Below are 21870 nucleotides of genomic sequence, written 5' to 3'. Positions count from 1 at the left end.
AGTCCTTTGAAGCAGCCTGAGGTCACTGATCTCTCAGGAGCAAAACACATTCTTTTTGTGTATATGCCCAGCAGAGCTGCTCTTTGACTTCTTTGCCCATATAAGGCAGGGGATACCATGGCAACCGTGGACTTGAATAGCTGTGTCAAATCCCTCCGCACCCCCCTCACACGCACGCACGCACACTCTCACTCCCTCACACACAGGCACGCGGAGCGCGCGCTCTACTGGACACTGGCTCGCGCTATCTCTTGTCCTCTTCAAGCCAGCGCGACTTTTGCACTTCCAAAAGCAGGTAGGGATACTGAAACACTCCCGGGGGTTCGCCGCGGTTATCGGTATTCTAGCTTTTCATTTGGGGCGTCAAAGGTAAAGGAGAATATAGAGAGTGTTCGCCGAAGTCAGGAGTGAGGTATGTCGCTAAAGCTATGGCTCCACCCCTCCCCCTGCCCGAGGATCGCTGGAGGTTAGGCCGCATGACTGTTACTGGCTCTGAGAAAAAAAACAAGAAAGGGGACGTTTTGCTCCGTATCACGGCGAAACCATTAACACGAGCTTACGTTCTGGTTTCACCCGTTACGTTTTTGATTTAACCGTTTTCAATCAGCGCCACAGTAACTGTTAGAGGGACTCCAAAAGTCTGCCCTCGTTTCACAACAAACAAGCGCAGCACTTCCTCGAACAATCAACGTTAGAGCAGGAAGGCGCTGCTTTTTATACAGAGATGTTCTGATTACTAGTATGTGCTTATCGCTTGTTATGGTATGCTTTAAAACGTTTATATTCTGTAATATCAGAGTGTGTGTTTCTGTTTTGTTCCTCATTACTATATCTTCGTCAGGAATTTTGAAAGGTTAGACATTTTAGTAATTTTTTTGGTAATCTCTGGCTACTAGACTCCAGTGAACATGTAATTTAAAATATATCTATAATTTACGTATTATGTTGACATATAATAAAAGCCACAGTATGTAGAGCAAAACTTTTGAAAAGGTCAGGGTTCCTGCTCTCTTAGTAAAGAATTATCCAGGCCTGGAAAAGTCATGGACATTTTTTTAGATGACATGTTATTAGTTTTGCTTCATTAATTATTAAGGCTAGAAATAACTTTTTTTAGTGCTTTTTATAATTAATTCAGGCATTACAAAAGATGGAAATCCTGTAGTCAGAAGGTGTATAAACCCTACACTGTTTCTGTTGCTTTGGTTTTGAGTAACTTTTTATCTTTTACACGCTGACATCTAGATTGGAAACTGACATCTAAAAGACACGTTATTCGAGGGGTGAATAAAGAACCTGGAGCAAAAGGGGAATATGGTCAGTCAAGGAGGCAAAACAACATGCACGGCCCACTTTCCGAAGACCAAAGTTAACTGAGTCAGACTCGTGTCTGAGCCTAAATGCGTGAGACGAAGCTGTGGACAATTACCAGATATAGAGGCCTTCATATCTTCTCATTTTAGAACACACAGCTATCAAGAAAGGGGGTCAACTGAAACCGTCTGTGCTGACAGCACGTTTGGGAGTATTTTTCCTCCTCGGTTGTGCTGAGAACTGAGCGATGGCCATGGTGAGAGGGGGGTGGGGAGATCCCAATGGGGAGACTAATGGACTTGGTGACAAGGGGTACCTGAGGGGAGATGAGGACGACGGATCCCCACAAGGAGGCGGCAGCGACATAGAGGCCGGGGAGGATGATAAAGGTTGTGTGGTGGACTGTGTGGTCTGCGGTGACAAATCCAGTGGGAAACACTACGGCGTGTTTACTTGTGAGGGCTGCAAGAGCTTCTTCAAACGGAGTGTCCGACGAAACCTTAACTATACCTGCAGGTAATGGAGGGAAAGTCAGCGATATTTATGTATGTGTTAGTTGATGTTCTCAGCATGTTAATTTCCGTCTCACTACTAAGCCATTTTTTTTGGTCTCTTTCAGATCAAACCGAGACTGCCAGATTGACCAACATCATCGCAACCAGTGTCAGTACTGCCGCTTAAAGAAGTGTTTCCGTGTGGGAATGCGCAAAGAAGGTAACTGTCTATCCATCTTATCAAATCCGTTGGAATGGCGTTCTGTCATTGTTTAGTGATCACAGACTCAGTCAACTGATCCACTGATTTGTCAACATGTTATAGAATATATAATTAGGACACATTTTCAAGCATGCACTACTGTTTAAAAGTTTGGGCTTAAGATTCTTTTTAAACAATTTTTTTTTACAGAATTATACTCACCAGAACTACATTTATTTTTACCAAAAATACAGTGAATATACAGTATTATTGTGAAATATCTTGTTGCAATTTAAAAATAATTTTCTGTTTGAATATATTTTGAAATATAATTTATTCCTGTGACCGCAAAGCTGAATTTTCATTGCTCCAGTCTGTCACATGATCCTTCAGAAGTCATTCTAATATGCTGATTCGCTGCTCAAGAAACATTTCTTACTGTTAGCAATGTTGAAAACCGGTGTCCTGCTTAATTTTGAGAAAACCATGGTCCATTTCTCATGTTGTGTGTTCAAAAGAACATTTATTTGAAACTGAATTTTTTTGAATAAGTATTTACAAGAATGAATAAGATTATAATTATTATTTTTTTGATCGAGTTAACACTACTGAATCTACAGCATCATGGGAAATAAATTATATTTTACACAAATTGTGAGTTGGCTGTCTGAATCGAATGTGACTGGGGACCTCAAAATTCTTTTTTTTTTTTTTTTTTTTACAACTGCATTGTTTTCACTGACTGCATGCAAAAGCAAGCATACAGTGTAATCCGTGTGGTCCAGTTCACATACGTGACTCTTAGAAAATCAGTTTATTTTAATAATTGTTCAAAAAACTCACAGGTTACTGATTTGAAGCAGTCTGACAAACGTAATGGGTTGCTAAAGCAGAAAGCTGTGGAGATCACTGTTTAATATTTGATAGTTAGAGTGACGAGAGTCTAAGAGCTGTATTTTATTTTAAGCCGACCCAGATGGTGTTTGTTTACCACAATTGCCAGTGCACATGATGAAACATACATTAGGGCGTGATGACCTATATATTTCACGGTTTCTTAAACAGTTTTCCTTTTAAAACAGTGAAGATTAGAATGTTAAGCTTTTTATTTAACATTTTCATTCATCATTTGTAAAGTCGCCGAAGGTTCAACCAGAACGGTGTTTGTAGCTTCCTTTTTTATTTTTTGAGTGCTTGTGTAATCAGGAATTAGACGTTTCTAATCCCTTAGGTCAGTGCTCTGACTCTCTGCCAGATGTTGCATGTTAGCAAAAGAAAGGAGCGTTGAAACTTAGTAGTGTCATCTATCAAGCATTTCAACTCCATCACGACTCTCCCTTTCTCTCTTCCCTTTCCCCGTTTAGCAGTTCAGCGTGGACGCATCCCACCTTCACATTCAAGCCTCAGCCCATCCACCACTCCAGTGGGCGGTAATGCCGGCAGCGGCGTGAGCGAGTTCTACAATGGGCAGCCGGTGTCTGAGCTCATCTCCCAGCTCCTGCGGGCAGAGCCTTACCCTAACAGCCGCTACAGCCATCAGTACAACCAGCAGATGCAGGGGGGCGGAGGATCCATGGGCATCGACAGCATCTGCGAGCTAGCCGCCAGACTCCTGTTTAGCATCATCGAATGGGCCCGAAACATTCCTTACTTCCCTGAGCTGCCTGTATCAGAGCAGGTGGCCTTGCTGCGGCTCAGCTGGAGTGAACTGTTTATTCTCAATGTCGCTCAATCTGCCCTGCCCCTGCATATGGCCCCGCTGCTCGCCGCCGCAGGCTTTCACTCCTCTCCCATGTCTGCCGAGAGGGTGGTATCCTTCATGGACCAGGTGCGCATCTTCCAGGACCAAGTGGAGAAGCTGACCCGCCTGCAAGTGGATTCAGCAGAGTACAGCTGTCTGAAGGCCATTGCGCTCTTCTCACCAGGTGCGCTGGACACATTACTCTGATTAAACTGCATTTAACCGAACATAATCAGATCAAAGAATATGTAATTACAGAATGGTAAAGAATAGTGAGTATTGTGCTGGCAGTCATATTTATAGCATAATGCTAGCACCCTCTACTGGTGAAGACCAAATCTTTTTCAGTGTTTCCTAAGTGCTTTATGAAACACCTTTATACCTAACATTTTATTAAGAATAAGACAAATTATAGATCAAATACTTTCTGTATGCAGATATTCTGTCCCGTAGCATCACGCCTTTAGTTAAGAGTTTACATTTATTTATTTAGCACATGTATCCAAATGACTCAATGTGCAAATGACTCAATTTTTTCATATGTATGTTCCCTGCATAATTCAGCTTATGCAGGGCCCAAGGTTTTTTTTTTTTCTTAGTCCAACCACAGATTGATCAGAATTTAGGTTCATTACATACTTTATATGTAATCATTAAATATAGTCATTATCATCAGCATTAAATATCTGTTTAATATATAATTTCTATTTGAAAACGTACATTTTAAAAATGATTCAAACTTACTAATTTGGGTTTATTTTACAAAGAAGAAATTTGCTGTAAAGTTACTGCTGAAAACTATACTGTTATAATGTAAGCCAATAATTTCTAAACTCTTGAAGTTCTGGCTGACATGACTAAGCATTACTAACGAGTTTTTACATAATTTGTAATGCATTCTTGCAATTTCTACAAAACTTGCTATCATGCTAGATAATAAGTTATCAAGGTGTTATAATGTGTTATAACAAATGGCATTATAACACTGTTATAACACTGGCCATCAGTTGACCTCAAACTCATACAGTGAAGCCAGCTTTCCACGATCTCTGACATTCGCATACTTTTTTTCACATTTTGTCTCTAATAGGCGGACGCACTGAACCTTTAAATTGGTTGTGAAGCAGCCATTAACCTTCCATATATTCACTATAGTTAAATAAATGAACAGTACATGTATGAATATACCCACATAAAACAAATGACCTGCAAAAAGTTTAAAAGAAAAACAGAAGGATGTTTTCTAGGGCTAATGAATTACAATTATGTAATAATTATCAAATAATTACTTGGGGCATAAGTATGGTTTACAATTTATATTGATAATTTGCAACTTGTCAACTAACTTTAGATTATTATTAGCCTGTTAGGTTAAGATTAGGTTTAGTATAAGAAGTTACTAGTCAGTAGAATATGTGTTGATGACTGGTAGTTAGCATGTAGTTGCAAAGTTACGTCTAGTTAGGGAACATTGGAGCGGACTATCAAAATAGCATGTTGCCATTACCACACATTTTACAGAAATTGTATTTAAAGATCAAATGTTTAGTCCAAAATTTGCAGTTCTCACTTCACATTCCTAGGATTTGATTCGATTTGATTCTTTCATTGTATCCAAAACCAAATCAGATCTGAAATTTCCACAGAACTCTATGTACCTCTCATACTACTTTCCATTGGAAATGAGTAATTAGACTTCACTCAGGCCGGCGTTTCATCATAATGTTGAGCTCTACCATGACCATGTCCCTGCTAGCATCATGCTTTACCAGTTGAGTTCGAGGGAGTCTAGTTTCATACCTGAATATCTGGTGTTCTTTGTGTTCAGATGCGTGTGGGCTGACAGACCCGGCTCATGTGGAAAGCCTGCAGGAAAAAGCTCAGGTGGCCTTGACAGAGTACGAGCGCATGCAGTACCCCGGGCAGCCCCAGCGCTTCGGACGGCTCCTCCTGCGACTGCCCGCTCTGAGGGCCGTGCCCGCCAACCTCATCTCTCAGCTCTTCTTCATGCGCCTGGTGGGCAAAACGCCCATCGAGACGCTCATCCGTGACATGCAGCTGTCTGGCAGCTCCATCAGTTGGCCATACGCACCCGGACAATAACCATTATCAGATGTGACCAGGAAACCAGTCTGAACTGCAAATTATCTGTGATTATGTGATTTAGTTTTTTCAACCGCACATTCACATCTGATATTCACCGGATCAGGGTCATACTGTGGGAATGCTGGATTCAGTAGTACATGGCAGAAGGCTTGGTGTATACTTTGAGGTTTTATGAGGCTCTGAAGCATTCTTAAAAAATGATTTGAGAAATACTGGTTATCTGTTAGCAAAGGTAAGATGTTAGGTACAGATTCATAGCGAGTTATTAAGTGGAAATTGGTTAAAACCCTGTAAACATGAAAGTCACTTTGGACTGTCCCTGGAGGCAGCAGGAAGTAAAGTCCTGTCCTTGTGTTCCGGAAAGCCTGAAGGAGGATGAAGTCGACATGATGAAATCCGAAAACCCAAACAAACCAAACCCAAACAGTCAGATTTGGGACTTAGGCATTTGTTTTGCCACTGATAACTACTTGTCTTGTATTTTTAGCTCTTTTTCCCTATTAATGCTAATGCATTTCTATGAGGAGATATTTTAATTTGTAAAAGCTAATAGACCCATGTTTTGTGACAGCCATTTGACAAATGAATTGTGGGCTGTATTTGTATTTTGAGTTAAGGTACAGACTTGTCTTCATGACAGATTCATTTTTAATACACACTGCATTTAGTGAGATAGATGACAAATGAAGTAGTCATGCTTTTTTTTTTTTTCAGATGAAAAACCAGTGAACTTCCTTAATGCAAGTTGTTCATCGACATACTGCTGGTTTCTAATCTGCTTTTCTGCTATTTTAGTTTTTTTCACTTACCAGTTAATGCTAAACTGGTAATAAAGTCACATTATGTATGTTGACCAAAAGAAATACCTCTACAGTCTGTTGAGACTTAAACAGACTTTGTCATTCACAGCTGGGTCAGTTTTTAAATTTATCAGCACACTTGAGCTTGCTCACTTTACACTAAAGAGGAGTGATTGGATCTGTCTGTTATGTTTTCGGTAAGAAACTGGCATTGCCTGTTTTGTCTTTCGTGGAGCAGTGCTCTGGTGTGGCGTTTCACAGGTGACAGCATGTTGTATTTGGCTCTTGTTGTGAGATGTACGTTTTCTAGCCTTGTCATACATGTGAATGACTAATATTACCTCATATTTAGGCCTTGAAACGTATCAGGCGGTCTAATATACATAAATGCATCAAATCAGCAACATGTACAGTTTTCATTTTAATATCTTTGTCTTTATAAATATTTGTGTATGACAGCTTGATTAAACAAGAGTATCATACATTGAATTGTGTGCTGGTGAGTGCTTTTTTTGTCAGTTACCTATCAAATGACAAAGGAAAGGTTTTCTTTAGGAGTTTTATATACAAATTGTAAATAAATAATTTTACAGAAATATTGAAAAACTCCTGCAACTTTACAGACACAACTCACTCAACACCACTTGTAATGCATAAAGTGTATGCATTCATCATGTGTACGGTTTTAGACAAAGAAATCCTGGTGATCAGTTATATTAGTCTTCTCTCTCCTTGCAAAGCTTCTGTCATAATTTTTCACCAGTTGTTTGATATGACACAGCTCCTGCCTCAGTTTTTTACACCGGAGCTTCATAGCCTGGTATTCTGGAGACTATAGAAAGGAAATGGGCATTAGGGATTGACAGATAAAAATATGAAATGAATGATTTAAACCATTTGGGTCAATCAGTCTCCTAATAATGATGGACAAAAATCAGACTCCCATCAAGAATTTTTTTCTTACCCGCTTCAGATCCTTGAGTCGATTGTATTCATCAGCCACAGCCTGTGATACAAATATATATATATATATATATATATATATATATATATATATATATATATATATATATATATATATATATATATATATATATATGGGTTGTATTGAGTTAATATCATATCAATTAATATATTGTAATTGATGTCTGATAAACTTTCTGAACTTTATTATTCTACTTGTTTTTGATGCCTACCTGGAACTTGACAGATTCCTCGTGGAGTGTGTCCAGTTCTCGGCTCAGTTCATTCATTTGATCACTGATATCATCCATTTCTGCACAGAGGTTCTTGTATTCAGTGAGGGAGATATCGAACTTTTTCTTGTACTGTCTGCGCTCTTCATCGGTTGTAATTTCTGAATGAGAGCTGTAGCAGGAAAAAAACAAGTGACTATCTTGCAAAACAATCTGCTATTAGAACAGTAATAGAAAAACATTCTTAACTGCATCAGCTCTTTTAAACAGCACAGCATTGGGGGGGGGGGGGGGTCTAATGATATTTAATGCATTATAAATTAGGATACGTTTACACGACAACAATTTAGTCAAAACGGAAAAGTTTTTCCCTTGCATTTTTAACAATTTTCACGTATACACAACAACGTTTTCAAAATAAATCTATGAAACCAGCCAAGAAAAGTTTATTTCATATGCCAGGCCAGTAGTTGGCGCTGTCACTTTGTTAGTAAACAGTACTTGTAGGGAAGTGACTATTATATGTTGTATATGATGCGTCTCCGCTGTTGGTTGTAATATTGGTGAAATAAATCCACATAGCTGAGGAAGCATTAGCAAACTCTTGAGCAGCAACAACAGTACCATGTACTCTGCCAATTGTGTGTGTGTGTTTTCTCGCTTGCCTTTAAAATCGACACATACTGCACATGTTTAGATACCTAACACATACTAGGTAATCCGTAATCCGATCTGACTTTTGTTTCTACCTTTTTATTCCACTTCATTGGAAGTATTCTCTATCATGTTTTGTTTTACACCTCATGTAATTGTGAATTGTAAGTATGTATGAATATAATGGCTCTGTTCTGTATCCCAGGGGGGTCTGTCTCGCTGCTCTCCCTGCTCTGTATAAGCATGGCATGTGGAGTGTTGCCCAGAACATAACCATACCGCCCACACTAACTGTATGCAATATAATTTAAATAAATATACTTGACGAAAGTGGTCCTGATTGAACGACCATATAGCTAACAATGTTTTTTGGAAACGCACCCCAGAGCGAGAGCAAGAGCACGTCCATCAATGTCATCACAGGACTTACTCGAGAAGTATGGCTCCAATGAAGTGTGTTTTTGGTTGTAAGGGAAAGATAACCTTGTTTAGCTTCCCAAAGAACTCAGCATTACGTGAACAGTGGCAGCGGTTTGTTTTTCTGGGGCAGCAATGGAGTTTCGCAAGTGTGTTTGTTCCCAGTTCATTTGATACTGAAAGATGAAGCAGTCCCAGCAATAAAAGATCCTGGTTATGACTCGGATTTGCAGTCGGTATGTAAAACGGCATCGAATTTCTGTATTTTGTTGGCAATCAGCACATGAGTACTCCTGACCCTTTAGCTCACCTAAGCACGCCCTAGAAAGAGTCATAAAGCTGCATCTTTCTTTATAAATATGATAAAACTCAAGACTCTTTGGAGATATGAAGGATGCAATACTTCTCTATAGGTACTCAAGACTAACAAGAGATCGAAGAGCGAAACTGTGTAATGTTAAGGATAAGAAGTATTCATGATTGAAACTCACTCCTCCAATTCATATGTGTCTAATTCAGTGGCCGAATCTCCACCAGTGGTGTGGCCCGTCTCACAGACCACGTCCTCCACCTTGTACGTTTCTGGTTTCTCCTGCACCGAGCTGCTCTGCACTTCAACCTCCTCCACAGTGTTGGAGCTCATCCACCGACTCTGGTACAACGGCTCTGGGGAGCAAGCGTTCGCGTTCTCAGAATACCTTTAAAACAAAGTGCAATGAAAAGGCTTGTGTGCATTGGTACTTGTAAGAATTTCTTGTCCTGAACATGGTCAGAAAGGTGGGCTGCACTCACACATTGCTTTTGCATGCACCCTCGCTGTAGACGCTCACTGTTCCCTCAGTGTAGGATGTGAAGCTATTCTCTGCTTTCAGATGAGGGAAAGCCTTCTCTGATAAAACCACAATGGGGGTGTATTGAGTGCCTTGCTGGAACAAACGATGTACAAGTTTTAATGGAGCTGGAAGAACCACAGAACATATAATGAATCAATTGAAGTTTGACGCTAAAGCTGCCACAGAATGGCCTGATGGGAAACTAGATCAGACAGGAGGACAATCAGATACCATCACAGATTTCTCTGAACAATACCGTCTCGAGAGACCACTTGAGCAGTTTTATATGACACAATACACCAAGACACTGTAAATCCATCACAACACAATCATGCATGTGCATCACTTCCTCTAATAAAGTATAATAATTTCAGCTTTCAGGAAACATGCTTGATGAGAGCTGCACATGGCACTGGCTGTACAAAAATGGCTATGTATTGTCTTAACAGCAACAAACAACATCTGGGGTTACTTCCAGGAAAGTCACTCCATAGTCCAAGAATTCAGAACAACCCATTTTGAAGTCTCATCTCACAGCGAACCAAATAATATAAACTACTCTTAAAGAGCAAAATGTAAGTTTTAAAGCCTAATAAATAAATCGACACCAGAATCTATTGTTTAAAAGCTACAATAAGCAGAAACGTAGCTAAAGCTAATGTACATTTGGATGAAAAAATCAGTAATTGCAAAAGCTGTTATTTCTATCTATAAAAATAACATGACACATCACCTATATAGTAACTGGAACACAAGTTATCTATGACTGTCGGGAGGGCTCAGATTGTTAACTGACCTATTCTGTATCTGTCATTATGAAGAGAGCAATTCACTTTACAATCATTGTAAATCGATGAATGATTAACACAAAGGCAAATCTGATCATATGACTGATTTCATTGTATGGCACTGGTGTCGCAGGTTTAGACTACTAACATCTAAACAAGGCCTCACCATGGTAGAGACTAGCAAATTATAGTGTCACCCTAAGAGGACAAAACTACAATACAGACTTAATCATATGGTACAGTGAGAACAATTCATGAATTGGCAGAGAATGGTCCTACACAGATACAGTAATACAGTACAGTAGCCTGTATTACTGTAATATCTTTAATTCAGCAACATTGTAAACATGTATTTTGCATTGTATGCCATTGAACTAACTGCCTATTACTAAACTAAAAGATCATACTGTTGTGTTTTGGTGGTTTTCTCATGACATATTAGAAAAATCTTGTGTTTTGAATGAATAAAAAGAAACTGTAATAAGAAATGTTTCTTGGGCAGCAAACCAGCATATTAGATTGATTTCTGAAGGATTATGTGACACTGAAGAATAGAGTAATGTTGCTGAAGATTCAGCTTTGCCAACACAGGAATAAATGACTTTTTAAAATATATTAGAATTAATTTTTTTTTTAAATTGTAATAATATTTCACAATGTCACTATGCTTTTGAAGTAAATGTAGCCTTTTTCCTTGCTGAGCATATATGTATATGCCAGAAATTTGAATGCCAATAGCAATGACCTCAATAAATCTGAACTGCCCTGAACTCACCCAGTTTTGTGAATTCTGGCTCCTGTCTATTCTGAGGACAGGTGGTTCCTCCCAGTAGATATTAGGTTTGCCATGGCGCCATATTTTGCTTCGAGTCTTATAGGCAAAATAGGCTGCAACAACCAGGGCAATCATGACAAACAGTCCACATACCAGAGCTGCAGCCTAAAATTAAGAAGAAAACAATTAATGTTACAGTGAAACTACAGCTACAGAGCAATAAGAAGTGAGAATTACACTCTAAGAAATAAAGGTTCCAAAAGGTTTTCACAGCAATGCCACCAAAATAAATATTTTAGGTTCCCCAAAGAAACTTTCGGAGATGTTTTTCTAAGTCTGAAGCACATTTTAATAATCTTAAGTGCCTTTTTCCAATATAAAGAACAATTTGTGCAATGGAAAGGTTCTGTTAAAGGTTTTTCAAGGAATGCAAATAAAGAAACTTTTTTTTTTAAGAGTTTAAGAGTGTATGTACCTCCTCGGGATCCATGAAGCAGTAGTGATAGAGATATCGATTAAAGGACGGATATGCACCTGGTAACCCTGTTCCAACTCCAGCACTAATGCTGGGAGTCCCTAATGAGGTCTGACACATCATCAGGATAGGGTTGTACATGATGCTTTGTGAACTCTGGGCCATGGGATTCACCCCAATGACAAATATGATGTCTATAATACACTGTAGAATCGCCAGAACCACATCCACCACTAGAACTGTCAAGTAAAACGTTTTTCCATGTACACACCATGTCTTTGAGAAACTAACCACTAGGATGACCAAAGATACAATGAAATTAAGGGCTGCCATGGAGATCATGGCTGATTTTGCTGAGTAGGGTGTCATATAAGAGCTCTGATAGCCATATGTTCCTCCATAGTACCCAGACCCCATCCCATAGCCTCCAGATCCAGCAACGAACGCCCCGATGCTTCCCTCATAGCCGTGCATGTCCCAAACTAGAGTAGAAGCAACACAGGCAAAAATAACAAAACAGAGCAGAGCAGACAGTCCCTCCATCATTTTCACGATGCCAGGTGGGGAGAACCATCTATAGAAGTGCTGAGGGCTTCCCTCTGTTTGAGGAGCATCAGGCACTGAAGAGTATAAGCCATACTCGCTTCTCTGAGAGTAGAAACTTCTGGATGTGTACATATTTGACGGGACAATGTAGTGTGGACTGTACTGCGGTTTGACTGTCATACTGCTGTGTTCCATACATGATTCATGAGATAATCTAAAAAAAAAAAGAAATGAGGCCAAATTTAGATCACGAGATCATCGGGGAACAGATATAGCTTTCTGAAACCAAAACCATACTTCATTTTCAGACAAAGAGCTGCAGTCATTTGTTTTAATCATTCAAAAAAGATATGGACAAGTATGACTCTTATAATCGTGGCGAGTAGACCATTTGTTGCTATTGTACACAAAACATAAAAACTAAAAACTTAAATTGTAATATAGCTAAACACAATTTATATAGCTGAACAATATACAGACATATGTATGTTTATATACTGTATATAAATTAGTGCTGTCAAACGATTAATTGCGATAAGTTTTTGTTTGCATTAGTATATGTGTGTATTCTGTATATATTTATAATGTATATATACAAACCCAATTCCAAAAAAAGTTGGGACACTGTACAAATTGTCAATGAAAACAGAATGCAATGATGTGGAAGTTTCAAATTTCAATATTTTATTCAGAATACATTATAGATGACGTATCAAATGTTTAAACTGAGAAAATGTATCATTTTAAGGGAAAAATAAGTTGATTTTAAATTTCATGGCATCAACACATCTCAAAAAAGTTGGGACAAGGCCATGTTTACCACTGTGTGGCATCCCCTCTTCTTTTTATAACAGTCTGCAAACGTCTGGGGACTGAGGAGACAAATTGCTCAAGTTTAGGAATAGGAATGTTGTCCCATTCTTGTCTAATACAGGCTTCTAGTTGCTCAACTGTCTTAGGTCTTCTTTGTCACATCTTCCTCTTTATGATGCGCCAAATATTTTCTATGGGTGAAAGATCTGGACTGCAGGCTGGCCATTTCAGTACCCGGATCCTGGCCTGGTCTGGCATTGTCATGTTGGAAAATGCAAGGTCTTCCCTGAAAGAGACGACGTCTGGATGGGAGCATATGTTATTCTAGAACTTGGATATACCTTTCAGCATTGATGGTACCTTTCCAGATGTGTAAGATGGCCATGCCACACACACTCATGCAACCCCATACAATCAGAGATTGCAGGCTTCTGAACTGAGCGCTGATAACAACTTGGGTTGTCCTTGTCCTCTTTAGTCCGGATGACATGGCGTCACAGTTTTCCAAAAAGTACTTCAAATTTTGATTGGTCTGACCACAGAACAGTTTTCCACTTTGCCACAGTCCATTTTGAATGAGCCTTGGCCCAGAGAAAATGCCTGCGCTTCTGGATCATGTTTAGATATGGCTTCTTTTTTGACCTATAAAGATTTAGCCGGCAACAGCAAATAGCACGGTGGATTGTGTTCACCGACAATTTTTTCTGAAAGTATCCCTGAGCCCATGTTGTGATTTCCATTACAGTAGCATTCCTGCATGTGATGCAGTGCCGTCTAAAGGACCATCCAGTAAGGTTTTCCGATCTTAACCCTTACACACAGAGATTGTTCCAGATTCTCTGAATCTTTGGATGATATTATGCACTGTAGATGATGATAACTTTTTGCAATTTTTCTCTGAGAAACTCCTTTCTGAGATTGCTCCACTATTTTTCGCCGCAGCATTGGGGGAATTGGTGATCCTACCCATCTTGACTTCTGAGAGACACTGCCACTCTGGAAGGCTCTTTTTCTACCCAATCATGTTGCCAATTGACCTAATAAGTTGCAAATGGCTCCTACAGCTGTTCCTTATATGTACATTTAACTTTTCCGGCCTCTTATTGCTAGCTCCTCTTATGTGCAGCTCTCATGAAATCCAAATGAGCCAATATTTGGCATGGCATTTCATAACGTCTCACTTTCAACATTTGATATGTTATCTATATTCTATTGTGAATAAAATATAAGTTTATGAGATTTGTAAATTATTCCATTCCTTTTTTTACTCACAATTTGTACAGTGTCCCAACTTATTTGGAATCGGGTTTGTAAATATATGCACGTACAGTATATATTTTGAAAATAGTTACATGTATTCACATGTCTATATTTATATTCATATAATTGATATTATAAACAAATATATTAAATATATAAACATAAAATATTTTTTTAAATATATACATGCATGTGTGTGTATTTATATAAACATACTAAATATATATAGCACACATATATATTATTTTGGATGCGATTGATCACAATTAATCTTTTGACAGCACTAATATATGTGTGTATGTGTATACAGTTGTGCTCATAAATTTACATACCCCTTGCAGAATATGCAAATATGTTACAAATTTTAACAAAAAGAGAGCCCATGAAAATTGCATGTTATTTTTTTTTATTTAGTACTGTCCTGAATTTCGCATAACAGATATTAACATTTACTCCACAAGAAAAATAATAACTGAATTTATAAAAATGACCACGTTTAAAAGTTTACATATTTTACACTTTTCTGGACTTTTATTTTAGGTTTTGATCAATCTCTTATTGAAAATGTTCTATAAAGTTTTGTCTTTTGTTGTTATGGGTGAGTCTACAGATTTCTTGCCATATGTTTCTTGCATCTCACGATGTCGTGTATGAAAAAATGTCTGTTCATGTGTGTAAAACAACAAACTGACAATTTATATATAATCATCTGTAATATACATTGTTGTGATTTATTGTGGCTGGAACAATAATGTAGCTGTAAAAATAGTTGCCTGCTGAAATTGAAATGTGTGCTAGATAGACGCTGTGCTAGATACACAGTGAGAGACACAGACACAGTGAGTTTGTTTTTACTATACATGTTAGATGTGATCCAATCCTGTCAGATCGTCCATCCTTTGAGTGAGAGTGTAACGTTACAGGTCGGCCGATCTGGTTGCGTGGTTAAAGTTAACCTTTTCGACATGTGGCACGGATGCAATGTTGTCTGGGGGTTTTACAAAAGGAGAGTGGGACAGTGGGCGGTGCTCGGGGTGGTGACTGAAGGTGTAGTTCAACGTCAACCTTTTATGGAAGTCACAACAGTTTGTGAAAAACCGTTTGTGAAAAACCACAGGTACTTTAAGCAGGCTGTGTGCATTTTACTGTGGACCGACTGTTTTTAAATTTATATGGTAGTCAAATAGCCCCTAGACCTCAGTTATCGTGAAAAAAGCCAGGAGCTTTAATACTGTGTCATTTCCTGTGTGATCCACAACCGTTTTTCAGTTTTTTGATAGTTGTTCATGAGTCCTGTGTTGGTCGTGAGCAGTTCAACTGCATGCTGTTCTTCAGAAAAATCCTCCAGCTCCTACGCATTGTTTGGTTTTTTTGAACCTTTTCCAAAAGTGACCGTAGGATGTTGAGATCCATCTTTTCACACTGAGGACAACTAAGGGACTCATGCAACTATTACAGAAGGTTCAAATGCTCACTGATGCTCCAGAAGGAAAAGCCATGCATTAAGAACAGAATGGAGATATGTACATTTTTCTTATTTTGCCTAAATATCATATTTCTTCATTTAGTGCTGCCCTTCAGAGACTACAGAAGATACATGTTTCTAAGAAGAAGAATTTCTGATTTCAAATTCAAAACGTTTTCACCGCCCTGGCTCTTAATGCATGGAGGATTTTTCTGAAAAACAGTGCTCAGTTTAACTGTACAGATCAAACAAGGGACTCATTAACAACCATCAAAAAAAATGGGGGGTTGTAAAATGTCTTACTCAGGACAGTACTAAATAAAAAATCTGTGTGTGATCTCTCTTATTTAGTTATCTTATTTAGTATATATATATACTAATGTTAACCAAATTAATTGTCGAAGTATTAAAATTACTGGTGTACAGTCATTTCTTCTGAATAGTCAATACAGCATTCCAATAAATTCCACAGTAACACAGATGGCACAACAGCGAATTATACTGTTTTTATATAACATCCTGTCCATTTATTCTATGCAGATAAAACAATTTTACAACAGGACAAAGCCTAATTAATTACTTTATCATCTACAGAGCAATACACAGCCTTTCTGAATCAGTCAATGATTCCGAATGAATCAGTTTAATGACTGATTCAATGACTCATTCAGAAAAATTAATTAGTGAGTTTGAATGAATCATTTGATGACTCACTCATAAAGACAGCCACTTGTCCAATTACCAGTGTACCTCCGTCACTAAAACACTGACAATCTCAAATGCACAAACTGCACTGTTAGCTTATCAAATTTCATAAATTGCATTTAAACTATACATAAGCCCACAACTCTATCCGTAGATCTACAGGAACTTTCAGAGTTCCAACAGTATAATTAAGATAACACTCCTCTTTATAGCACAAACAACATTCACACTCTGAAGTCCAGCTTTAAACATCATTCCCTTCATCAGCCTACTGCAATTCAGACGAGATGCTCTGAATAATTCAGAGAAACATGAGCAGATTCAGTCATTGGGGGTTTCCATGCTGTACGTTTTCTTCCTCGCATTTCTGATGCATCCCAAAAGTGCAATATACAGACATCATATGTGAATAAAAAAGGTGAAGAGATGCACTGCTAACAGAAATATTTCAAATACCGTATCCTCTTAGTTAATTATGCTTTAGAGAGATGGATGAGCTGCACCTGTGGTAACTTGAGAAGAGTGAATAAATAATTCAAAAGCTAAAAAAACAACCTAGCAAGCTTTGTACAGCCTCACAGGTGCATGTAGATGGGACAGCTATTCAAGAATTTAAAAAAAAAGGAGGTTTTGTTTTTTTGTATATTTTAATATAATTTTACAACTTTCCTCTTGAAAATAAACATATCATTTTAGATTGGTCTGAGCATATAACGGTCACAAAACCACATCTTATTTGTGACATCTACAGTCGATATGACAGCATAAGATTAAAAAAGTACTTCGACATGTCGGTGTTTTGCACTTTTGCGTCGACTACAATCAATTCTAAAAAGGTCTATAATTGAAACATTATGTAACTTACTGTAACACAACAGCCACTGGGCTTTTCCTTGTTCACCTTGATCCCGCTTTTCTAAGCTTGACAGTTTTCCATCAAGTGTTGTTTAGTGTTTGAGTTCATCCGTGTGACAGCTGCTGCTCATGGGGACTTGTGTGAAAGACCTGGGCCTGAAACTCTAAACCTGATCCAACCCGTTGCTACAGACACAATCAGTCTTATTGGCTCTTTAGTAGGTCGAAAGTTAATGAGAGTAAAAGAAAGTTAGTTATTGTTTTAAAGTGTTTATATATATATATATATATATATATATATATATATATATATATATATATTATAACAATTTTAAACACAGTGTAAAGTTAAAATATATGATTTGTGAAAGTAAAGTGTATAGATTAGTTTGAGCCAAACTGCCATCATTCCTTACAGTAAAAAAAAAGAAAAAAAAAGTAGGCGCCGTAATAATAATTGTACATTAAAAAATGTTTTAGTCATTGCTGTCCTTTGCAGTGAAATTTTGATCAAAATCACGAATCCTCATCTTGATGTGGCTTAGTTTTCCTTTCAGATATTCACACCGTTCCTTCTTCTCCAAAAAGTATGGGACCTTAAGGAAGCACATAATAAGTTAAAATGAACAACATAAATAAATAAAAAAATCATCTCTTGTATTTCACTCCATTTTTGTAGTGGTTAAAGGTGGGTTAGTTCAAAAGGTGACTTACATTCTTTTTTTGATCATATTTTTTCAGTAAGCCATTGATTCTCTTACTCTCCTAAATAAAACAACCAAAAACAATTGACACAACTGGTCTGAATAGTCTAATAAAAGGTAATAGTGAGGGATTGTAAATGACTCCAATATCTCGTCTCACCTCAGGGTTTCTCCTGTTATTGACGAGTTGACTCATCATGCTGTCTAATTCCTGAAACTTCATTAAAGTGGCAGTGATTTCTCTGTGCAGATCCTTGTACTCCTGGTATTGGTCATTAAAAACTGCTTTGTATTGCTCTCTGTCCTCTACTGAATGAATTTCAGGATATTTTCTGCCAAAAAATAAATTTTACAAATGTAATAAATAAATCTTTTAATATTGTCCCATTTCATATTTTTTCGTCAGTATTGACTCCTATTCTATTAATCCTAACCTAATTATATTTCTAAAAGCCCATCTCATGTTCATCTCACTAATTAACAGTCTTTTTTTTTCTATAGACCTATTGTGTGGTTCTTTTGTGATTATCAACTCTCTTTTTATGAAAAGTTGCGATATTAAGGGATTTTCCCACCAGTAAGGTTCATTTCAAAGTACACAACCAGAAATAGCAGCATGAATCAAAACACCACATAGCACATTATCCATCAAGTTGTCCAAAGCCCTTTTTAAGATTGTCTATATGTAGAGCAGTTGGTTTTAAAACATCTATAATCACTTATAACACTTGCAGATGAAAACTGGATTTAAATGGGTTAATATCTACTGAATACAACCAACACCTGTTACTTTTGTGTGGCATAAATATATCATTCATTTTTGTTAGAACAGAAATAAACCATAATGTATACTAACATAATATAATCAGCGATGACTCTGGGTTTAGGTATGTGTCCTGTTGGAATAGTTCCAGTTAAAATCTTCCTTTCTTCAGCCCTCAGTCTGCTCTTATTCACAGAGCTTTGATCCATTTCATCTCTGAATGAAATTTTCTTGGATCTAGTCGAGGAGCTGCCCATATTGGATGTGGATTCCAGAGTTTGCTGCTGTAACTGGAAGATAACAGCCATTACAATTAGTCAAACTTGATAACAACATTGAGGATTTTGTGGAAACTAGCAATTTAATTAGTGTTGTTTGTAGTTAAAAGTAGATCAAAAACCCTGTGATCATTATTATAAAATCTTTGATGAAATTAAGGACCAAAGTCAACCATATTCTCACTACCTTTCAAACGTTTGGGGTTGTATTTTTGAAAGTCTCTTTCGCTCACCAAGGCTGAAATATTATAACAGTAATATCGCTGTTTAATTTACTCCTGTGAAGGTAAAACTGGATTTTCAGCAACTTCAGTGTCACATGATCCTTCAGAAATCAGTCTAATATGCTGATTTGGTGCTCAAGAAATAGTTAATCTTATCATTCTTGGAAGCAGTTATGCTGCTTAATATTTTTGTGGAAACTGTGTTACTTTTGATGAATGGAAAGTTAAAAAATGTAGCAGTTATTTGAAAAAGATATATTTTGTAACATTATGCATGTCTTTACTGTCCATTTTAATCAATTGAATGTGTGCTTGCTACATAAAATTATGAATTTCTTAGAGAAAAAAAAAAACTTTTGTGAGCGCATTTACCTGGCTGTTCAGCTGGCTTGTCATGGCCTCCTTCTCAAGGCGGGCAGCTTCATGCTTCCACATTTTAAGGCACACTAGGAAGCTTATCAAGTACATGACCATGTTAATGAATATAAATGCAGTCCCAGCCATCTGACCCCCCTCGACACGACACAGATTAGACAGGACTGGGTTGATGCCAACCGTCATGAAGCAAAGCCCACCACGATTTAGATCGTTCACGTAGACGATACCCGCTGCCATATACAGCAGCGAAATGACCAGATTCGTAACAGCCTCAGTAAGAGGCCACCATTTGGAATCCAGCAGGATCGTTCTGTAATACATTGTTAATCCCAAAACCAGCAGAATAACAGTCAGTAACCATGAGAGTCCAACAATGGCCAACACAAAGACTGTCAAGGGGCCATTGTAATGGTATCCTTGTGCACCAGCCAACCCATAATTTGGTCTGTAATAGTTGGACCACTCACTGTCTCTTTGAATATACGCACATACACAGGCGAAAACCATCCCACCGAACACCAGCTGAAGGCCAGTTAGCAGTCTTAAAAGGCCGGGCCAAGACTTCAGATAGGAGTATTTTAACTGGTATACCTCTAACTTCTCAGCGTAGTACTCTGCTGGATGTATACTGGTCAGTTCAGATTCAAGTGTTTCATATTTGTATCCCGCTGAACCTGGGGAGAAGTTTGGCTTGAGGTCACCTGTAAGCACAGCCCAATTTTTTCTGTCCAACAATGGAGAAACAGGTGGACTACATCTTGTGCCGTTGGGTAGTACATTCATTCCCCCTGATGATGTGGATTGCGTTTCAGAATCAGTTTTCTTCCGTTTCTTAAACACACTAGTCCAAGATTTCAGCAAGGCACTTTTTTTCGTCTTCTCAGCTTCCTTGTCTGAGTGGCTCTGCTCATTAGGAGAGTAGCTCGAGTCCTCAGGATTGTCACCATTGTGAACTTCTGAAGGATCCTCCTCTGCATCTGCTCTGTTGAAATCTTCACTTTGTGAGGATGAGATGTCATCCGAATACGGTCTGCCAAGGTCTGTCATTTTGCTGTTAGCTGGTGAGAAAATCAAGATCTAGTAGCTGTAGGCTACACAGTCATCTTAGAGAACAATATCAGACAAACTAAAATGAATCATAAAAAGATGTTTGTTTTTTCTATATATCTGCTAATTTTTCAAAAAAATAAAAAGTCAAATTCATAAGAATTATAAATCAAAACACATCATTTTATATCCTTGTTGAAAAGATACAGTAATCTTATATGAAAGATATCAGCATAGTTAATTGCCAGCCTGTATTCTGCAAAATGTCATTGGTTTAACTAAATCTGGTAGGCCACTGACTTTTAAGCAGCTATTGTTAAAAGGTGTATTCGTTTTTAAAGTTCATAAAATAGAGACATTAACAAACTCATACACACCGTTTCCGATCATCAACTAAAAGGAAGCTGAACTTTGCTCTTCTAAGCATTTGTTCTTTAAAACATATAATAATCCTCAGCCCTGAATATGAGTAACATCATGACAAACATAAAAAAAACACTCACCTTGTTGTCAGAATAGTCTGGTTTGCTGTGAGTGAGTATGGCTGTGCTAAAATGGCTTCACAAAGTAAAAACAAGACTGATAACAGTGAGTCAGAGGCACTGCAGCAGGAAGCCGGAGCAGAGATTAAACATTAAACCTCCAGAGACCGAGTCTGGTGACAGGCACAGGCTGGCATTCAACATTTCCCCACAGAAACTGTGTTTAATAACATCCCTCAAACCCTCTAAACGAAAATTATCATTTCATTTCACTGCAATCATGTAACGACTTCAGAATTCATTAAATAAAAGTCTTTATTGCTTGTAAATTGCAGCCATCGAGCCTCATTCTGTTATTCATCACTTAATCACTAGAGGGCAGTAGAGGAATATTGCCATGGCTCCTCGTGCATCGATGACAGGCACGCTACCGATTAAAATAGATGTGTGTGTAAAATATTTGTACTCCTTTCTTGTAATATAAACTGTCACAGTCTTTATGACAATTACATAGACCCTCCATTTACTGCCTGTATGTGCATCTAGTTGTTAGTC

At 37.9% G+C, this 21870-nt stretch overlaps 2 protein-coding genes across 3 annotated transcripts; one reads left to right on the top strand and one right to left on the bottom strand.

Moving 5' to 3' along the window:
* The first annotated feature begins 154 nt into the window (after positions 1-154).
* LOC132096534 (nuclear receptor subfamily 2 group F member 6-like) lies at positions 155-6195 on the top strand. 2 transcript variants are annotated; one of them, XM_059501958.1, is made up of 5 exons: positions 155-295; positions 1246-1830; positions 1934-2028; positions 3378-3935; positions 5580-6195. In XM_059501958.1, the coding sequence occupies exons 2-5, from the start codon at positions 1562-1564 to the stop codon at positions 5852-5854; spliced, it is 1197 nt and encodes a 398-aa protein (XP_059357941.1). In that variant the 5' UTR covers positions 155-295; positions 1246-1561; the 3' UTR covers positions 5855-6195. The 2 variants fall into 2 exon arrangements, with proteins under 2 accessions (XP_059357941.1, XP_059357940.1); XM_059501957.1 differs by having other exon boundaries at positions 3375-3935.
* Positions 6196-7003: 808 nt separating this feature from the next.
* LOC132097007 (uncharacterized) lies at positions 7004-21655 on the bottom strand. The gene is made up of 14 exons (XM_059502673.1): positions 21316-21655; positions 19781-20889; positions 19000-19196; positions 18304-18475; positions 18154-18204; positions 17927-18035; positions 14832-14835; positions 11796-12555; positions 11321-11485; positions 9717-9850; positions 9416-9622; positions 7854-8025; positions 7622-7663; positions 7004-7489 (listed from the first exon to the last, which is right to left on the bottom strand). Exons 2-14 carry the CDS (start codon positions 20831-20833, stop codon positions 7343-7345), a joined length of 3213 nt encoding a protein of 1070 aa, XP_059358656.1. The 5' UTR covers positions 20834-20889; positions 21316-21655; the 3' UTR covers positions 7004-7342.
* Positions 21656-21870: the final 215 nt, after the last annotated feature.

Source organism: Carassius carassius, chromosome 20, assembly GCF_963082965.1.
Source record: "Carassius carassius chromosome 20, fCarCar2.1, whole genome shotgun sequence".
In the NCBI taxonomy this organism is placed as follows: domain Eukaryota; kingdom Metazoa; phylum Chordata; class Actinopteri; order Cypriniformes; family Cyprinidae; genus Carassius; species Carassius carassius.
This window is presented reverse-complemented; position numbering and strand designations above follow the sequence as displayed.

Bases quoted from the DNA above. Each gene is read 5' to 3' on its own strand.
- LOC132096534 (XM_059501957.1), top strand. From the start codon at position 1,562: ATGGCCATGGTGAGAGGGGGGTGGGGAGATCCCAATGGGGAGACTAAT. The intron at 1,831-1,933 runs GTAATGGAGGGA...GGTCTCTTTCAG, and splicing joins AACCTTAACTATACCTGCAG to ATCAAACCGAGACTGCCAGA. The intron at 3,936-5,579 runs GTGCGCTGGACA...CTTTGTGTTCAG, and splicing joins CATTGCGCTCTTCTCACCAG to ATGCGTGTGGGCTGACAGAC.
- LOC132097007 (XM_059502673.1), bottom strand. From the start codon at position 20,833: ATGACAGACCTTGGCAGACCGTATTCGGATGACATCTCATCCTCACAA. The intron at 7,664-7,853 runs GTAGGCATCAAA...TTTGTATCACAG, and splicing joins AGGAATCTGTCAAGTTCCAG to GCTGTGGCTGATGAATACAA. The intron at 7,490-7,621 runs GTAAGAAAAAAA...TCCTTTCTATAG, and splicing joins GACTCAAGGATCTGAAGCGG to TCTCCAGAATACCAGGCTAT.